Source organism: Caretta caretta, chromosome 3 (assembly GCF_965140235.1).
Source record: "Caretta caretta isolate rCarCar2 chromosome 3, rCarCar1.hap1, whole genome shotgun sequence".
NCBI classification, from domain to species: domain Eukaryota; kingdom Metazoa; phylum Chordata; order Testudines; family Cheloniidae; genus Caretta; species Caretta caretta.
In genome coordinates this window covers 104,664,802-104,685,012 of record NC_134208.1, presented here as the reverse complement: position 1 = coordinate 104,685,012, position 20,211 = coordinate 104,664,802, and the positions used below count along the sequence as shown (strand labels likewise).

The window sequence follows — 20,211 nt, the reverse complement described above, 5'->3', positions numbered from 1 at the left end:
CGATTTCTTAGTATCCTTAACACAAATTATTGTATGAAGGCACTGAATGGGTTAGTGAACAAAGTGAGGTTTTCTTTCCATAAAATATATTCTTATCTCTATGTACCAAGATTTAAATGTGTAAAAAATGAGGATATGCTGTACTCTTATATGGTTAGGCTGACCATATTTCCCAACAGGGAAAACTGGACACTGCCTGGGACTAGCCCAAGGCGCCCCTACCTCCCCACATGGGCTGGACCAAACCCTCCCCCCGGGTGGGGCTGGCCCCAGCCGCTCACCCCCCCCACCTACATGGGGCCAGCCCACACTCACCCCCCTGGGCCCATGCGGGGCCAGCCTGAGCTGCTCGGTCCATCCTCACACTGCCGGTGCGGGGATGACCTAGCCCATGCCACTCACCCAAGACCCCCCTCCCTCACATTCCTTTGTGCCCCACTAGGGGTTGCACCCCACTTTTTTTTTCAAAACTGGGCATTTGTCCCATTTGCTCTTGCCAGCCAATCATCAGCTGGCAAGAGCAAACAGGACAAATGCCTAGTTTTGCCAAAAAAGGTCAGAACAGCCAGGACAGGGCTTAAAAAACAGACTGTCCCAGTCAAAACGGGACATATGGTCACCCTATATATGGGGCAATTCATCAGGATTAACATTAAATTACAAATATTAATGTTTTATATAACACCTTTCATCCCAAAGGATCCCAAAAAGACACACTGGGCCAAGTTCACTGCAAGTGTAGGCGGATATAGCTCCAGTGCCCAGCATCTCTGCACACAACCCTGGATACCATTTGGAGAAAATGTAGGTACTAGATTATATATTGCTACCCTGAGTGCAAATACTCCAGATGAATTGCAATATCATGAAACTAACAAGGCAGTGCTGCAACAGACACAGACCCTAATGTGTCAGAAGGGGGCAGGTACAGAAAACTAGCCTCCCACTGCCCCTTTGGGTTCCTTGAAAGCAAAGGAAGAAGTCCACAGTTCCAAACCTCAGTGTTATGGAACTGAAAGAGAGTTTCTAGTGTCTCTCTTCCTCCTTTCACATCACCTTTGTCAGGGAGAGACAGTCAATAAAATGCATAATTTACAGTGAAGAGCAAAATCTTAGTACAAGACTTTGAGACCCTTCTTGTCGAATGATGCTGTATTTTGAGATGTCAGGCCCACAGAAAACAGGGAGAAGAAGAGGAGGGTGTGTTGATGGATCACCCTAAAGCTGGCTTTATAACATTTGTGTGTATAGCTCAGTGCATATGCCCTTAGACCAACAATACTGCTTCAATAAAGAGATCAATGACTTTATAGCCTATGTATTCTTTGAAATTTACTGAAACATTCACTGTATCATGCACTGTAACAGTGATTCTGTGCTGAAAGAAGTCTTGTGGGAACTCCCTGCAGTGTCAAGAGGATAATTATTATTTAGTATGAAAGTAAACAAGAGTGTTTTGAGCTTTCATTATTTATTCCTAGGGATCCTCATTATCTCCAAAACTGTTCACACATTGAATTGCATAATATCAGATAGAATTTTAGAATAACAACGATTATTTTATGTCTGAAAAATGGTCTATATCTGAATTACATTGTTGGGGCTGATTTTGTTTCAAATGTTCAGGTATTTTGGGTAACGGAAGACTTACTGGTATCAGTGAAGAAAGGGCAAGTGCCATGCTATAGCACAGCCTGTATGGTAGGGGTGTTTCTCTGCCATTAGTAATAAGGAAAAGGGGCTCCCAATACACTGATGCGATAGGAGGAATAATAATACTGTAATTTAGAAAACAGCAGCTGAGTAGAGGAATGCAAAGGTGCTAATAGCAGCGACAGTGAGACTTTCCAGTCTAAAAGCTCGATCCTGCCGTCATTGAAGAAGGCCACGAGACTTACACAATGGTTTCTGAGGCGCAGGATCAGGCCTTAACGCTTGATACTAATTTCCTAGAGGTGTGTAACAAAAATAACTATTAAACAAAATCCTTAAATTTAATGGTGATCCAATGGTGCTTCCTGACTGGAAGTTATAAGTCCATATGGGATTCAGGATATGATTATTATCAACTGAACAACGTACACCTTCAACTTGTTACAGAAAAATGTGTTCTCCTTTTGGTAACCTTACATTTCACTTGGCTACCATAAATCCCTCTAGTTTAACTACTGCCCTTAAAACTCCCAAGGCCAGATCCTCAGCTGGTGTATATTGGTTCCACCAAAATCAGTGAAGCTATGAAAGTTTATGCTAGGTGAGGATCTGGCCTGATTCATATGTCCAAAACAAACATGATTGTTTTAATATTTGACCATCCCCTTCCCCATTACCTCATTTAAGCCCAGTCCTCTTAGAATATTCCTTTGTTCTTTAAGGGAAGCATATTTTCTCTTACATGCAAAGTTTATTTAAACTGTCATTCCACCTAACCACAGATATTAAATACGGAGTGAGGAGGGTCAGAAGCAAAGATGGCTATATTTGTTAAGCAACTCTGTACGTGGAGCTCACTATAGCCAGCCAGAGTGCAAGATTTGTATAACCTCCATAGTTAAGAAAAGTCCTGTGTTCTGATTGGCTGATGGCTATTAGCCAATCAGAGTACAGAGAGTTGCATGCTTTACATTGTATTGTATAAAGAACGTACTCAGTTACAAACCATATGTCAAGTATTAGTCAAAGAAATTTGGGGGATGAGATTTCTTGGATGGATCTTTTCAGATCCTTTATAATTTCCCTAAAAGATTTATTTTTTATTTTTGAGCTGTAAGTCTGAACTTTTAAGAACTGTTTTTAACCTATTACAGTTAGATATATAGCAGTGCTTATTCAAGAAAACCTCTTGTCAAATCCAGCAGTCCTTATTCAAGAAAACCTATTGACTCAAAACCTAATTAACTCAAAACAAGAAACAAACTTAAAACTAGCTTTTATAAGCTTTTTAAAAAAATTGAGTTACCTTTATTATTTTATAGTCTATTTTACATTAATCCATTTTATTTTGTGCACACTTCCAGATTCCAGCATTACCTATCCATTGTGTACAGTGACATATTTGGCATAAATAATTTCCTCTCCACTGTTTTTTCTCACACACTGTCAGGGTTCCTTCCCCACTCTGAACTCTAGGGTACAGATGTGGGGACCTGCATGAAACCCCCCCTAAGCTTATTTTTACCAGCTTAGGTTAAAACTTCCCCAAGGTACAAACTATTTTACCTTTTGCCCTTGAACTTTATTGCTGCCACCACCAAGCGTCCAACAAATATATAACAGGGAAAGAGCCCGCTTGGAAACGTCTCTCCCCCCAAAATCCTCCCAAACCCTACACCCCCTTTCCTGGGGAAGGCTTGATAAAAATCCTCACCAGTTTGCATCGGTGAACACAGACCCAAACCCTTGGATCTTAAGAACAATGAAAAAGCAATCAGGTTCTTAAAACAAGAATTTTAATTGAAGAAAAAGTAAAAGAATCACCTCTGTAAAATCAGGATGATAAATACCTTACAGGGTAATCAGATTCAAAACATAGAGAATCCCTCTAGGCAAAACCTTAAGTTACAAAAAGACAGAAAAACAGGAATATACATTCCATTCAGCACAACTTATTTTATCAGCCATTTAAACAAAACAGAATCCAACGCATAGCGACCTAGATTACTTACTAAGTTCTAAGACTCCATTCTTTTTCTGTTCCTGGCAAAAAACAACACACAGACAGAGCGAACCTTTGTTTCTCCCCCCCTCCAGCTTTGAAAGTATCTTGTCTCCTCATTGGTCATTTTGGTCAGGTGCCAGCGAGGTTATCCTAGCTTCTTAACCCTTTACAGGTGAAAGGGTTTTTCCTCTGGCCAGGAGGGATTTTAAAGGTGTTTACCCTTCCCTTTATATTTATGACACACACTATTTTGAAATCAATAATAGTATAATTTAATATATACTTGTGAGTAAGCTAATGGCTGTTTGTAAGCCTATGTGAAATGATTTGGGGGTTCTCAGTACATTTTCTGTGGACTGGTATTCACACTACACAGGTCCTGATCCAGTACATATTGAAGCCAGTGGAAAAACTACCACTGACCTGAAAGGGTTTGGGATCAGGCCTAAACCACTGTTGTCAACATTATCAGTTGCTTAAGCAAATAGACCAATGATTCAAAGAGACTGAAAAACAAACTAACCTTTTCACCCCTACATTTGGTCCTTCCAGTTCAGGGTAGAGATACCTGGGAATAGTGTGGGGGAAGTGTGTATTGCTCTTGCCATGCTGTGTCTCCTTGTGTACAGAGGAGATCAGCCTTTGGGGCTGGCAATGTGGCAACTTCCTGAGTGTTACGGGCCTCATCTAAAGCCACTGAAATACTCTCACTGATTTCTATTGGGGGTGAACGACAGGCTTCTCTCTGAGGATTTCAAGCTACATTTGACCCCTTTTCCTCTCCGTTCCAAAATCCTGAAAATCACCACTTCTCTAACCTCCAGCCCCTGAATCCCCCCATCTCTCCCTCCCCCAGTCTAATGATACTTATTTTCTGTCTCCCTGACTTTTCCACTCTTCTCCTTTTTTCCATCCCTGAAGTTCAGCCATCTTTCTTGGGCCTGCAAAATCCCCTTATCTGCCCCTTTTTTTCAGCCCATCATGTGCACTCCTTTTCCTCCCCCTGCTTCTCCCTACAACCTCTCCGCTGTGTAATCTCTGCTCTCTCCTCCTTGAGACCCCCCCATCTGAAGTTGTCTGATACAGACGTTGTGAATCAGTAGTTTCTTTCCCCTACTGTTCTCTATATGAATCATAGAATATCAGGGTTGGAAGGGACCTCAGGAGGTCATCTAGTCCAACCCCCTGCTCAAAGCAGGACCAGTCCCCAACTAAATCATCCCAGCCAGGGCTTTGTCAAGCCTGACCTTAAAAACTTCTAAGGAAGGAGATTCCACCACCTCCCTAGGTCACGCATTCCAGTGTTTCACCACCCTCCTAGTGAAAAAGTTTTTCCTGATATCCAACCTAAACCGCCCCCACTGCAACTTGAGACCATTACTCCTGGTTCTGTCATCTGCTACCACTGAGAACAGTCTAGAGCCATCCTCTTTGGAACCCCCTTTCAGGTAGTTGAAAGCAGCTATCAAATCCCCCCTCATTCTTCTCTTCCGCAGACTAAACAATCCCAGTTCCCTCAGCCTCTCCTCATAAGTCATGTGTTCCAATCCCCTAATCATTTTTGTTGCCCTCCGCTGGACTCTTTCCAATTTTTCCACATCCTTCTTGTAGTGTGGGGCCCAAAACTGGACATAGTACTCCAGATGAGGCCTCACCAATGTCAAATAGAGGGGAACGGTCACATCCCTCGATCTGCTGGCAATGCCCCTACTTATACACCCCAAAATGCCATTGGCCTTCTTGGCAACAAGGGCACACTGTTGACTCATATCCAGCTTCTCGTCCACTGTCACCCCTAGGTCCTTTTCCGCAGAACTGCTGCCAAGCCATTTGGTCCCTAGTCTGTAGCGGTGCATGGGATTCTTCCGTCCTAAGTGCAGGACTCTGCACTTGTCCTTGTTGAACCTCATCAGATTTCTTTTGGCCCAATCCTCTAATTTGTCTAGGTCCCTCTGTATCCTATCCCTACCCTCCAGCATATCTACCTCTCCTCCCAGTTTAGTGTCATCTGCAAACTTGCTGAGGGTGCAATCCACACCATCCTCCAGATCATTTATGAAGATATTGAACAAAACCGGCCTGAGGACTGACCCTTGGGACACTCCACTTGATACCGGCTGCCAACTAGACATGGAGCCATTGATCTATACCCATTGAGCCCGACAATCTAGCCAGCTTTCTATCCACCTTATAGTCCATTCATCCAGCCCATACTTCTTTAACTTGCTGGCAAGAATACTGTGGGAGACCATGTCAAAAGCTTTGCTAAAGTCAAGGAACAACACATCCACTGCTTTCCCCTCATCCACAGAGCCAGTTATCTCGTCATAGAAGGCAATTATATTAGTCAGGCATGACTTGCCCTTGGTGAATCCATGCTGACTGTTCCTGATCACTTTCCTCTCCTCTAAATGCTTCAGAATTGATTCCTTGTGGACCTGCTCCATGATTTTTCCAAGGACTGAGGTGAAGCTGACTGGCCTGTAGTTCCCAGGATCCTCCTTCTTCCCTTTTTTATGATGTTGCATTCTCACAGAGCAGGGAGTCTGTGAGAACTGCAAGGTTGTGCTGGGAAGTGGCCTGGACAGCAGCTGTGAGATGACCTCTATCAAAGGAAGGATGGGCCAATGGTTAGGGCACTAGCCTGAGACTCCAGAAGACAATTCAATCCCCTGCTCTGCCACAAATGTCTTGTATGACTTTGGGCAAGTCACTCAGGGCCAGATTTTTAAAGATATTTTGGCATCTAATGCCCACTGGAGTTTAAATACCTTTAAAAGTCTGACCCGGTAGGATTCACATGTGGGATTTACACTGAGCATTGCAGCGCCTAATTTTTAAGTGCCCTGCCACCAAGTGGCATTCACAACCCTGAGTTAGGTGCCTAGGCTCCCTATACAATGCACTGGCAGAATCTGGCACCTAAAAAGGGATTCATTGCAGCCAGTACACTGAGCAGGTAGTTGCCTAAGCTCGCTCGTGGGAAATGCTGAGGAGAGGGGTGAAGTCAAAGCCCTGCCCCTCAAAGGGAGTTAAGTACCTAGCTCTACTTGGGATTCACAGCTGTTAAGTCTCACCTGAAGTTAGGAACCTAAGCCAGGTCAGTCCTTTTTCAAGAGAAACCAAGAAAAAGGAGGCCCTCTTATGCTCTATAGCCCAGTGGTCAGAGCACTCATGCAGGATGTGAGAGACCCAATTTCAAACCTTTATGCTGCCTGATCTGGAGAAAGGATTTAAACCCATGTCTCCAGGGGTGAGTATCTTAACCACTGGGCTAGGGGGTATTCTAGGGTGAGGCTTTTTACTGGTCAATGGAGCAAGGTCTTAAACTTGGGTCTCTCACCCAAGGGTGAGTGCCCTTACTGCTGGGCTATAGAATAAATCTTTCTCTAACCCAATGACCATGTAAGTATTTTATACAATGTGGAATGCTTCAAAAGGAGAGATACCCACCCCAGGATACCCTGTAGCCCACTCGGAAGGTGAGAGACCAGGGTTCAAACGCCTGCTCTACATGAGGCATAGTGGGGATTTGAACTTAGGTCTTAAACATCCTGGGTGAGTGTGCTAACCACTAGCTAAAGCAGGGGGAAAGTAGGTACTACCCCAACCTCCTCATCCATAGAATCATAGACTTTAAGGTCAGAAGGGACCATTATGATCGTCTAGTCTGACCTCCTGCACAACGCAGGCCACAGAATCTCACCCACCCACTCCTGTAACAAACTTCTAACCTATGTCTGAGCTACTGAAGTCCTCAAATCGTGGTTTAAAGACTTCGAGGTGCAGAGAATCCAGATGTGGTTTGCCCAGGCACTGATGCAGTAGATGTGCTCTAAAGTGGGATTTGGGCACAACTACTGGTTCAGGCCTCACAGTTAAGATAGGCAGGGGAACGTCTATTTTGTGAATCCTGCTGGGGCTAAGTGTGAGTAAGGCATCAAGCTGCTCAGTGGTGTCAGGATTGGGGTGGCTGTGCACATGCCCACTGGCAGAAATTTTGGAGCCTAGGGGACTTTAAGAGTGGAAACTTAGATGCCTACAGGGTTAGATGGCAGCTGACAGGGTGGTTTGAGTTCTCCTTGTGAATTCCACCCGCTGTGCCTCAGTTCCCTATCTGTAAGATGGGGACAACAGCACTTCCCTACTTCACAGGGGTGTTGTGAGGATAAGGGCTTAAAAAGTTACTACAGTAATGGGGGCCATATAAGTACCTTAGACATAGAGAAATGTTGACAAGATATACCGGCAAGAGTCCTCAGAGCTTACAGGCAACTAAACAGGATTTATGACACAATGTGGAAAATCTGTACTGTTCTGGCAAAATTGGAACAGTTATCAAGTGAACAAGAGAGCTCCACCATGAAAAATGTGGTATATGGTGATTTGGAGATCCATGCAGACTTAAGTATCAAAATACTGCAAGACTGTATATTAAGTGCAGGGGTTTAGGACTACTGGCCTCTCATACACTTTACACAGATAGGAAGATACTGTGCTCCATTCACACCAGCGACTGCCATCAAGGGGAATTGCACATACATACTTATGGCTTTTAGTTCAAATATGAATACTGATGGGGGAAATTTAACCCTCACTATAGAGAGTGTGCTGCTATTTTCAATTATGGTATCAGTGGCTAATTCCTTTTGCACATGTCTGACACTAAAAGGACTGAAATACATAAGCAGATTTTGAAAAAGGTCAGAAAGGAAAGCACTATGCAGAAATCTGCATCTTTTAAAACAGCAAAACTTGCCATTTGAAGATTTTTTTTGTATTTTATCTTTAGTTGGGCCTTTGCTATGAAATGGCTTTAACTTTCTTATTGTTGTAAGGAGGACTGGGAAAAGGCGTGCATGTCCTGGAAAGGGCATAAATAAAGTTTGTGAATCACTCAGATACTATGGTAATAAGGGTCATATAAATACCAAAGATAGGTAGATATGACATTTTCAAGAACAATATCTATTTTTCCACTTTAATTCAATTGAATTTTATTTTAACACACCTGTTCAAAAAGAAATACTCTTGGGCCTGCTGGGTTGTGTTGTGTATGCAGATATGTAACTCTGAGAGGTTGCTGGAACACAGTGTATCTGCAGGGGTATGGAAATTCTACTCTAGTCTATTATCTGTTTTTCAAGTGCTGACACTGACATTTTTGCTAAAAGGTGATAATATACCAGCAAGATATTGTTTGTTTATCGGTATGTTTTGCTTTGTTTTTTTAAGTGACTCCTCAGTGTACAAATAAATTTCAACCTGCTTGTTTCACACTGAAATATTTCTTCAGCTTTAGAAGGAGGGAGCAATTTGCTCCTGTTCCTGTTATCCAGGAAATAGCCAGGGACTTCCACCATAATGTATATAGGGCTAAATTATTCAATCCATTATATCTATTTAACCCTGTTGATATTAGTGGGTTAACAGGGGCATAACTGAGGGCACATTTTTCTAATGTAAGTTGCTTGTGTTGACAGTTGCTGCTGCCAGGACCTGTGTCCTATTACTGAAGCACTGGGAAGACTTTATTAGGAGATTCTGCCTTCTGCTTGTTTACTGTCTGTCACTTACAGGTTGGGGAAGGTCAGCTGGAGATTTTTCCAGAAGAGATGTGAATTCCTCTTGCTAAAATAGTGTGGTGCTGGAGTTAAAGTTAATAAGAGTCAAACAAAAGCCTAATGGCTAGTACATGAAAAGTGCTTATGTGCTTTCCCCCCACTGTTATAAATTCAGCCCAAGCTGGAATAATGAGTTTTTCCTCATTTTCTATAGACTTGGTCCTTGCAGACATAACCTGAGGAATACTTACTTGTAATAACAGCAGTTTCTTCACAAAAAGCCACTTAGAATTCATCCAAGAAAAGAACTAGGGTGACCAGATGTCCTGATTTTATAGGGACAGTCCTGATTTTTGGGTCTTTTTCTTATATAGGCTCCTATTACCCCCCACCCCCTTCCCGATTTTTCACATTTGCTGTCTGGTCACTCTAAAAAGAGCAGCCCAAAAAGAAAGAAAACTTGCCCTAGCAAACTACTAAACATAAAATCGTTGCTTTAGGGCCACACACTCCCTCCCTTCATTCCACCAGAGAGGGGTGCCTGGCTCCTCAAAAGAAGGGTGTTGTTTCAGAGGTATGCGTCTCCTATTTATTACCTGTGGATATCCGTGTTAAAAAAACATCAGTATTTGGCCCTATATGAAATGAGTTTCATGGATTCAGCTATGTCCTTAGTGGCTCTTTGCCCACAGCAGAAAAGCCACCACACGTTTGAACACAGTTGGCAGTTTCAGCCCATTATTGAAATAGAAAGTGTTTCGCAAGCCAAGACTGGGGTATTGGCAGAGCTGCATATGATAGGCTTTTACTTACATAAGCATCACACACTCACACATAGATTTTTTCCCCTTTAAAATTTATGAATTATTGAGATGTTTGACTCCTTTGTGTCCCTGTAAATAATTTTTCCACCCCTAAAGGAAAAACAAACATTAAAAATAGCTAAGCAAATATGTCCACTTTGCTTTGAAGTGGAGTGGAAAGTAGAAAGATGTAGCTAATCTAATACTTCTACACTGGTCAAAGGTTGCAGGGTTGCAGAGCATCCTGCAGGCCTTATTGGTATTTTTCTTTAAAGCCGTAGGGACCTGATCCTGTATTCCTTGTGTACCCAAAATTCTCACTGAATTCAATGGGAATGCATAAGGAATGTGGGATAAGGCCTTGAATAGCAAACCATATAGTCCATTTAGACTCTGATCTTGCAAAGGCTTACACATGAGCTTAACTTTATGCCCCATGAGCAGTCCAACTATGCCCAGTGGGCATAAGTCTTTGCAATATTTGGCCTTATTGTGTTTAAAAATAACAAACAAACCCCTCCATGGCTACCTAGGACTTCATGGTTGCCACGGTGCTGCACACCATGATTACCCAGGACTTCACAGAGTTAGGTAATCAGGTAGGACCCGTATCCATCAACTCCAAAAGCACAGAACTCTACCTTGTTAGTAATATTGGGCCTATGACACAGATAAGCAGTATTGATTGCATCTACCAGACAACACTAGTGTGAACTTGCTCTCTTTCTTTCTCTCTTGTGCACATGCGCACACAATACTTTCTCTTTATCCAGTTCTTAGCAGTATGTTCAGAACTAATTTAAAAAATATATCCCACACTTTCCCCCCATTTTTATACAATAACTGAATGGAGATGGCATTTTTACTGGTACTGTACTTTGTACCAGGAGACACAGTCTGATGGTGTCAATTAGGTCACAGGGAAGGTAGCTGCCCTTCAGTTGTATGGGAAAGCAGGAGACTTCCAAAATATTTCTATATTTTTAAAAAGATATCACAAATATGTTCATGAAAACACTTGTGTAACAAATAGACTTAACTCCAAACTCTTCCAGTTTCCTCTTCCTAAATGCTTTCAAACTGTAGCTGCATTCCTTGTGGACTAACCTACTGTATATTATCCTACTACCAAAAATGGAAGTGTATTATTCATTCTTCTTTTTTAAAATGTAAGGCTCTAAAAAATCCCTGATCATGATTTATGCTTCCATATGAGTAACTAGAGGTAATGATTAGAATAGCTTTCATGCTGTATTGAAGTTTTCCTTTAAAAACTGCTTTGTGTGCATGCTCTTCGTTTGTTCCCCATATTGTTAAAGGGAGAGGAGGGTAAGGCTCACTTTATTTCAGCCCTGGCAGGATAGTCATAAGAACTTAGAGCTCAATCCTGCAGTCCTTACTCAAGGAAATGACCCATTTATTTCATATTTTCTCTGAGCAAAGGCTGTTTTTAGGTCTTTTTTCCTCTTATATAAATATTTTATGATTTTTCTTTGTACCCTGTAATAATAATAAGGCTGTTAATTTATTTTTCAGAAATAGCATTGCAAATCAAACAAGCTAATATAACAAACAACTACAGAACACATTGATACATAGCAGTATATTTCTGTTTTGTTTCCAGAGAATATACAATTTTGCAATTTAAACATTTTACAAATAATGGGAAAGATCCTCATAATTTCAATGGATCAAGTCATGCTGATTGACATCAGCTAAACATCTGGTTCCATATTTAGGGACTTATGTATGCATGATATAATTTTTAAATGTACTACTGCATTTTATAAAAAGTTTTCTAAACATATAGAAGTGCCACTTTATACTGCAGGTACCAGGCTTGCAAAAATTCACATTTTAAATCAATGCTGTTAAAAAGCAAATTTGATTTTAGGTTCAAACCTTGTACAACAGGTTTCATTTTTTCAGGAGGAATTCTGAATCTATGTATATCACAGTTCATAACTGAAATGCAGTTATGTTCTAGTCAAATAGGCATTATTTTGAGAAAGTTCTATGCTCTGTGTTATGCAGGAGAGCAGACTAGATGATCACAGTGGTCCCTTCTGGCCTTATAATTCATGAATCTATGAATCTACACAGCCATAATTTCAGTTGTGTTGATAGGCACCACTAGAATTATACTCTTTTTTAGTAAGTAAAAAGCTCACAATTGAGAATATACAGGCTACATGTAAAGGAAATTATTTCCTCCTGTCTATATTGTGGAACATTTGCTGCAATACTGGAATGGCTGTGATAGTAGTGAAAGTTCTGGGAAGGTTTAGAATCAACTCACCTACTTTAGATTTTTTTAAAAGGAAAAACTAAGGGAAACTCTTGGAATAACATTTTCCTCCCCTCCAACAAACTCTTCAAGTTTTCTTGGAATATGAACACATCATAATTATGGGACAGATTTTAGTACTCTTACAATGCGTAAGTCAATGGGACTACTAGAGGAGAAAGGTTTTCTACTTATCATACGGGTATCAGAATCTGACCCTATAATATTAATAATGTTTGAATGCCAATGCCATGCATCAAAATTGTAACATGAACTGTGTATTCTATACACTTCTGGCAGATTTGGAAATCCTGAGCATGCTTATATAAGCAAGGGCTTTTCAATCAATGTTAAAATGAGCTTAATTATCTCTCTTCTGATATGTGGTTTATTAAATTGAAGATCCAGTTTCTGCTCTCAGTTAAACCAGTATAAATCCAGAATAATTCCATTGACTTCAAAGGAGTTACTCTGGATTTATGGCAGTATAACAAAGCACAATTTAGCCCAAAGTGTGTTGAGATTTTTCACACAAATACTCTTGCCTGCTTAGTTACAAAACAGTCAAAAATGTCCCTCCAGTAAAACAGGAATTTGAAAGGATCTGCAAATAATTATCAGAACCAGTTGTCAGAAATCACTTAGTCAACAATACAATATAAATGAAACAGAAGAATCATTTTAATTAGCTAGTTTACACATGTATTTGGTATATAAGAACATCTCGTTGTAATTCATACTAGTTTCACCCCAGCTAATTATACTTTATAGGCTGAATTCAGCCTAATTTAGAAGAGAAGCACCAGATGAAACAGCATATACTTCCGTACACCAAAGCTCATATCAGAAGAGGAAAGACTCTTACCTAGCATGCAAACACATTTGGCATTCTGATCAGGACTATCAAATGAGATTTCTCCACACCTCTGAAAGAGAAAGAGGGACATATTTAATGTGAGACCCTGTGACAGCATTCCTAAAACTTGTATATCTGTGTTCTCTGTTGCCTTTATTCCCCTCAGCGCTGGTAAGATACAGAGATGCATAATCCAAGGGCAGATGGCATGGTCAGAAGACTTTCTGGTAGCCCAAATTTTAGGATGAGAAAACAACAATTTGCTTATATTGAGTAAGGATGGGTAATTCATACACCTCATTCTTTTGCTGTGAGCACAGTATTAACTGCATATTTGCAGGGAAGACCAAGAGTGGAACTGGGTAGAAAATACCTTAGTTAGTTCAAGGTATTTTAATTTCAAGTCATGGTATGAAATATAGATGGGAAACGTGGTGAACTGGCACTCATGGAGCTCTTAACTGGAGTCTCATCCTAAAAGGCACTAAGCATAAGATTTTGCAGGTCCACTCCCACCCACCAACACTGTCACAAAGCCAGAAGGATATGGGTATGGGATGGTGCAAAAAAAAAAAAAAAACAGTGTAAAAAATCAGTGCCTTCCCTGTTGTGCACAAAGACGTAACTGAGAAAGTGACTTAGCACCTCATTTCTTGGTAAGGCATGAGTCAGGTGAGGAAACTTCAACTGCCTTGGATAAATATTGATACTTTTCTGCATCTCCAATTTTAACCCATTGTATACTGTACTTAAAATTGATTAAGGGACAGGAGAACTCTAGCTATAAAAGGTTTCAGAGTAACAGCCGTGTTAGTCTGTATTTGCAAAAAGAAAAGGAGTACTTGTGGCACCTTAGAGACTAACCAATTTATTTGAGCATAAGCTTTCGTGAGCTACAGCTCACTTCCGATGAAGTGAGCTGTAGTTCACAAAAGCTTATGCTCAAATAAATTGGTTAGTCTCTAAGGTGCCACAAATACTCCTTTTCTTCTAGCTATAAAAGAATTTTTCAGACCGTGTCAAAGCCTCTTCAAAAAGAATACACTGGGGGATAGAATATAAGATGGATAATTTTAAACAAGAGATAGAAACAGTTTCTAAAGAGACCACAGGCTCTGTACCTGCTAGTAAAAAATACAGGACTTCTTTAGTTGTGTTGAACATAAGCTCCAAACAAAGGAACATCTCTAATAAATAGTTTGTTATCATACATTCATTTGTTTATATTCTGAGAAACCAAGAATACTTTTCTATCTCTAAGACTAACATCTATGGGTAAAGAATATGTTTGTAAAGCACAATTAAATTATAGCACTATGTATGTGAGTTTTATTATTAATGAATAATCTACATAGATACATAGTTTTCATGGCACATGTTGCATGTAATATGGTTTATATTTTTAAGAATATTTCACTCACTCTCTTATCTAGGAGGAAATTGGTTTTCATATTCATGAGAGCATAATTTATAGAAGTTTATGTGAAAAAAGACAAATTTTTGTCCTATGACTACAGGGCTGTTAATGGGCCACTTTACATTGAATGGTCCATTAGGATATGTGCTAACTACTTATGCCTACACTATAAATTTATATCAGCATAACTACGTTGCTCAGGGGGTATGAAAAATCCACACCCTGAGCAACGCAGTTATACCGACCTAACCTCCTGGTTTACAAGCAGGAGGGCTTCTCCCGTTGACAAAGCTACTGCTTCTCATGGAGGTGGATTAACTATGTCAAAGCACTATAGCAGTTCAGCTGTAGTGTTTTAAGTTTCAGAGTAACAGCCGTGTTAGTCTGTATTCGCAAAAAGAAAAGGAGTACTTGTGGCACCTTAGAGACTAACCAATTTATTTGAGCATAAGTGAGCTGTAGCTCACGAAAGCTTATGCTCAAATAAATTGGTTAGTCTCTAAGGTGCCACAAGTACTCCTAGTGTTTTAAGTATAGATCTGTGCTGAATACCTTTCCCAGAGGTGAAGAAGAGCTCTGTGTAGCTCAAAAGCTTGGATCTCTCTCACCAGCAGAAGTGGTCCAATAATAGATATTACCTCACCCATCTGATGAAGTGAGCTGTAGCTCACGAAAGCTCATGCTCAAATAAATTGGTTAGTCTCTAAGGTGCCACAAGTACTCCTTTTCTTTTTGCGAATACAGACTAACACGGCTGTTACACTGAAAATTCACCCACCTTATCTCTCTAAATTTTCAAGTAGTGATTTAAAGCAAAGTACATTTTCTTACATATTTTTATATAAATAAGGATAGTTTACGTCCTCCCTTAACCTAATAGTTATATATTATCTATAATATGCCTTACAAAGTTTATAACAATTTATCAATCATAGAATCATAGAATATCAGGGTTGGAAGGGTCCTCAGGAGGTCAACAATGAGTTACAAAAAATAATTAATCCTCATAACAACTCTTGTTAAAAATGTGAGGATTGTTAGCCCTATTTTTCATATCAGAAAACCAAATCATAAGATTTATGCAATTTATATAAGGCCATAGAGGAAAACAGTATCAGAATCAGGAATGCCTGGTCTTGTTCAGAGACAATTGCAATACGCTCTCTGGTCCTTTGCATAGATAACCATGTCATTTTAAATTCAAACTGGTAAAAGTTTATAGTGCTGCGAATACACTGGTGCATCTTATGAGTTTGATTCAAATCAATGGAAAGACTCCCATCAATGTCAATGGTGATTGGATTGGGCCCTTATAAATAAATAGGTGTAATTTCAAGTCACTCAACTCCAAGTCTGTGGCGATAGTTGTAACTATGGGCAAAATTAAGAATTAAACCATAAGTCGGTGTCAAATACTATAGAAACAATAGTGCACATTGTAACCCCATTCACCATATTTTGTTATTCTGAATATTTTATACTCTGTAGTGTCAATGCTCCTGGGAGCAGAGCACATCTTATATAGTAAAGCAAAAGTCCACATTACTGAGCAGTTTTGGCTCGCCCCTCAAAGTATCTCTTCTCCTTCTGCTTTCTTTCCAGTTTAATTTCCTTTAACCTTTTCAGTACCTGTACCATTTTCTCTTGTGTAAAGTGAAGTGATTAGTACCTTCCCTTTCAAGTACATTTTATTGTTTCATAGTCAGTGACAGTTATAGCAAGAATCCAAAACATCAGGTAAAAAGTAAACAAGGCTGAAGATGATACAGAACAACAGCATCCTAATTAGACTAAACATTTGGGACCTGCCATTTTTACACTCTCCTTCACTTCCCCCCACACCAAAATAAATAAATAAACAAACAAACAAGCGAACAAAAGCCCCACTCCCATACACAACCACTTCATATATCAGTGCATCTAAAAAGAGCAACCTGATGCCCTATATTAACCCTCCCTAGCATCCAGCCCTGTTCTCCCGAAAGATTTCAAAAGACAGCACCAGTATTTCAAAGTAAATTATAAGAAAGCTCCCCCACCAGTTCATCCACAGCAGACTCAGAAATTTTCTTTCTGTTCTTTATGGGAAAAAATAATCTTCCAATTCCTTCTTTTCGCTGCAAGATCAGAATGTTTATTCATATGCAGGCAGTGGCATTGGAACAATTTTTATAGTAGGGGTACTGAAAGCCATTGAACAAAACTGTAAACCAGGTATACGATGGAAACCACTTCAAGCCGGGGGCTGCTACCGGACCCCCAGCATCCCTAGTTCCAGCATCACTCTATGCAGCAATTTAACAAAGTGCAGCAGAGCTAAATGGAACTGTAATGGGGTGCACTCACCTCTTGCGAGTGTCCCCTGCCTCAGTGCTTGTGCCTGCTCTCTCTCTCTCTCTCGGTTTGTGATGGGTCTTTGGTGACTCAGCCCTCCAGCCAAGTCACACACAGTCTGTCTGTGTGATAAAGCAAAGCAAACCTCTTCTGGGGTATAAATCCAACAGGGGGCCTATTTCAGCACCCTCTGTAAGATCCTTCAATCTGCAGCCCTATCCTGGGGCTCACTCTTCAATCAGTTCAGCATGTCCTATCACAGTACCCCAGTCCAAGCGGTCTCTCAGCCCCTTCTAGGTTCCCGCAAATTAGCCCTGCTCTTTAAGCAGTCCCAGGCCTGATGTGGGGCCACACACCCCAAGGCTCCCTCCCTGGAGATTTCATGTCTCTGGGCCTTTCTGGCCCCAGTTCTTCAGCTGGGCCACTAAAAAAGTTCAGGCCACTTTCCCAGTGGCTGGTGGGGAGGAGGGACCTGGGCTCGCCCTCTACTTCAGATCCCATCCCAGGGACCCTATACATAGCAGCCAACCACCACATCCCTTTAAATACATTACATTGCTGCTACGATTCCCTGGGCCACTTCCCCATGGTTCCAGCACATTCTTTACCCTTACCTTAGGGCCTTGTACTGGTGGAATCCCAGCAGCCATCCCAGAGCACTATCCACTCTCCTCCAGCTCTAGCAAGGAACTGATCTCACTGTGGCCTAATTGGCTGCTTCCCATACAGCCGCTCTGGGTAGCTTGGGGGTACATCAACAGTACGAAATTATTTCAAAATTATTCGATTTGAATTTTCAGAAGCAATTTTATACATTCGGTCTTGTGTGTCCCCACTAAAGCGCGTGATTTCGGCGGAGTGCGTCCACAGTACCGAGACATCCAATGTCGGAGCAGTGCACTGTGGGTAGCTATCCCACAGTTCCCGCAGTCCCCACCGCCCATTGGAATTCTGGGTTAAGCTCCCAGTGCATGATGAGGCAAAAACATTCTCGTGAGTGTTTCTGGGTGTGTGTCGTCAGTCGCTCCTCCCACCGTGAAAGCTACGGCAGACAATTCTTTCACGCCTTTTTGGCATGCAGACGCCATACTGCTTTCAGGAGACGGTGCAGTACAGTGCACCACTTCTCTCCTGGTACTATGAATCCACCTCGCATTTCCTCTCATCTTTCTATGTAATCTCTATAAGTATCTACTCTTTCTCTTCCTCATCAACCGCTTCCGCTGCCAACTCTGCTCGGCCATCGTGAACCGAGCAACACAGCTTCTGCCGCCAACTCTGCTCTCCCGCTCTTGAGCTTCTCCATGTTGCCTGTCCTGGGCTTCTGCCTCCGTGAAAGCTACAGAAGAGAACCATTTCCTGCCTTTTTTTGGCTATCGTGAACTGAACAGCTGCCACTCTGCTCTCCTACATTTCATGCCCTTTTTCCAGGATTACCCATGCAGGCGCCATAGCGTGGCAAGCATGGAGCCCGCTCAGATCTCCGCTGCAGTTTTGACCACTGTAAAATACTTCACGCATTATCCAGCAGTATGTGCAGTACCTGCAAAACCGGGCGAGGAAGTGATGACAACGCGATTACGATAGTAATGAGGAGATGGATACAGACGTTCCTAGAAGCATGGCATGTAGCGATTGGGAGATAATGGTGGCGCTGGGCCAGGTTCATGCCGTGGAACGCCGATTCTGGGCCTGGGAAACAAGCACAGACTAGTGGGACCGCACAGTGTTGCAGGTATGGGATGATTCCCAGTGGCTGCGAAACTTTCGTATGCGTAGGACCACTTTCATGGAACTTTGTGACTTGCTGTCCCCTGCCCTGAAGTGCAAAGACACCAAAATGAGAGCAGCCCTCACAGTTGAGAAGCAAGTGGCCTTAGCCCTGTAGAAGCTTGCAACACCCGACAGCTACCGGTCAGTCGGGAATCAATTTGGAGTGGGCAAATCTACTGTGGGAGCTGCTGTGCTGCAAGTAGCCAACGCAATCATTGACCAGCTGCTACCAAGGGTAGTGACTTTGGGAAATGTGCAGACCATTGTGGATGGCTTTAATGCGCTCAGGTTCCCTAACTGCGGCGGGGTGATAGATGAAACGCATATCCCTATCTTGGCCCCGAATCACCGGGGCGGACAGTATGTAAACCGCAAGGGGTACTTTTCCATGGTGCTGCAAGCTCTGGTGGATAACAAGGGACATTTCACCAACATCAACGTGGGATGGCTGGGAAAGGTGCATGACGCTTGCATCTTCAGGAACTCTGGTCTGTTTGAACAGCTGCAGGAAGGGACTTACTTCTCAGACCAGAAAATTACTGTTGGGGATGTTGAAATGCCTATAGTTTTCCTCAGGGACCCAGCCTACCCCTTAATGCCATGGCTCATGAAGCCGTACACAGGCATCCTGGACAGTAGTAAGGACCAGTTCAACTATAGGCTGAGCAAGTGCAGAATGGTGGTAGAATGTGCTTTTGGACTTTTGAAAGCTCGCTGGCATATTTTAATGACTCAGTTAGATCTCAGCACAACCAATATTCCAATTGTAATTGCTGCTTCTTGTGTGCGCCACAATATCTGTGAGACTAAGGGGGAGACGTTTGTGGTGGGGTGGGAGGTTGAGGCAACTCGCCTGGTGGCCAATTTCACACAGCCAGACAACAGGGCTATTAGAAGAGCCCAGCAGGGTGTGCTGCGCATCAGAGAAGCTTTGAAAGCCAGTTTCATGACTGGCCAGGGTACGGTGTGACAGTTGTGTTTGTTTCTCTTAAAGTTACCTGCCCCCTACATATATGAAAGGAAATAAAGTCACAACTGTTTAAAAACCATTCTTTATTATTTGTTGCACAACACATTGAGAGAAATCAGAAGGTAGACCGGAGGGGTAGGGGGGTGGAGGGGGTGGAGGAGGAGGGAAGGACAAGTCCAGAAACCAAATCAAAATTTCAGATATACCAGCTTTCTGCTGCTTGTGCAATCCTCTGGGGTTGAGTGTGTGGGTCCCTGTAGCCTCCCCTGCCGTGTTCTTGGGCTTCTGGGTGAGGAGGCTATGGAACTTGGGGAGGAGGGAGGGCAGTTATACAGGGGCTGCAGTGGCAGTCTGTGGTCTTGCTGCCTTTCCCGCATTAGATCCACCATACAGTGGAGCATGTCAGTTTGCTCCCCCATGAGCTTGACCATAGCATCCTGCCTGCTCTCATCACGTGCGTCCCTCCTCTCTTCGTGTTCATTTAACGCTTTATGGGACTCCGCAATTGTTTGCCTCCACGTATTCAGCTGTTCCCTATTAGTGTGGGAG

The 20,211-nt window shown here is 42.1% G+C and overlaps 1 protein-coding gene across 3 annotated transcripts in view; it reads right to left on the bottom strand.

Moving 5' to 3' along the window:
- PDE7B (phosphodiesterase 7B) overlaps positions 1-20,211 on the bottom strand; it is a 281,977-nt gene that overhangs the window by 183,930 nt on the left and 77,836 nt on the right. For 2 of the 3 annotated variants that reach the window (XM_048844467.2, XM_048844464.2), the window contains exon 2: positions 13,178-13,238. In XM_048844467.2, coding sequence (XP_048700424.1) covers positions 13,178-13,238 — 61 coding nt within the window. Of the gene's footprint in view, positions 1-13,177; positions 13,260-20,211 lie in introns of those variants that run through there. The other variant, XM_048844465.2, reaches the window with a different exon arrangement.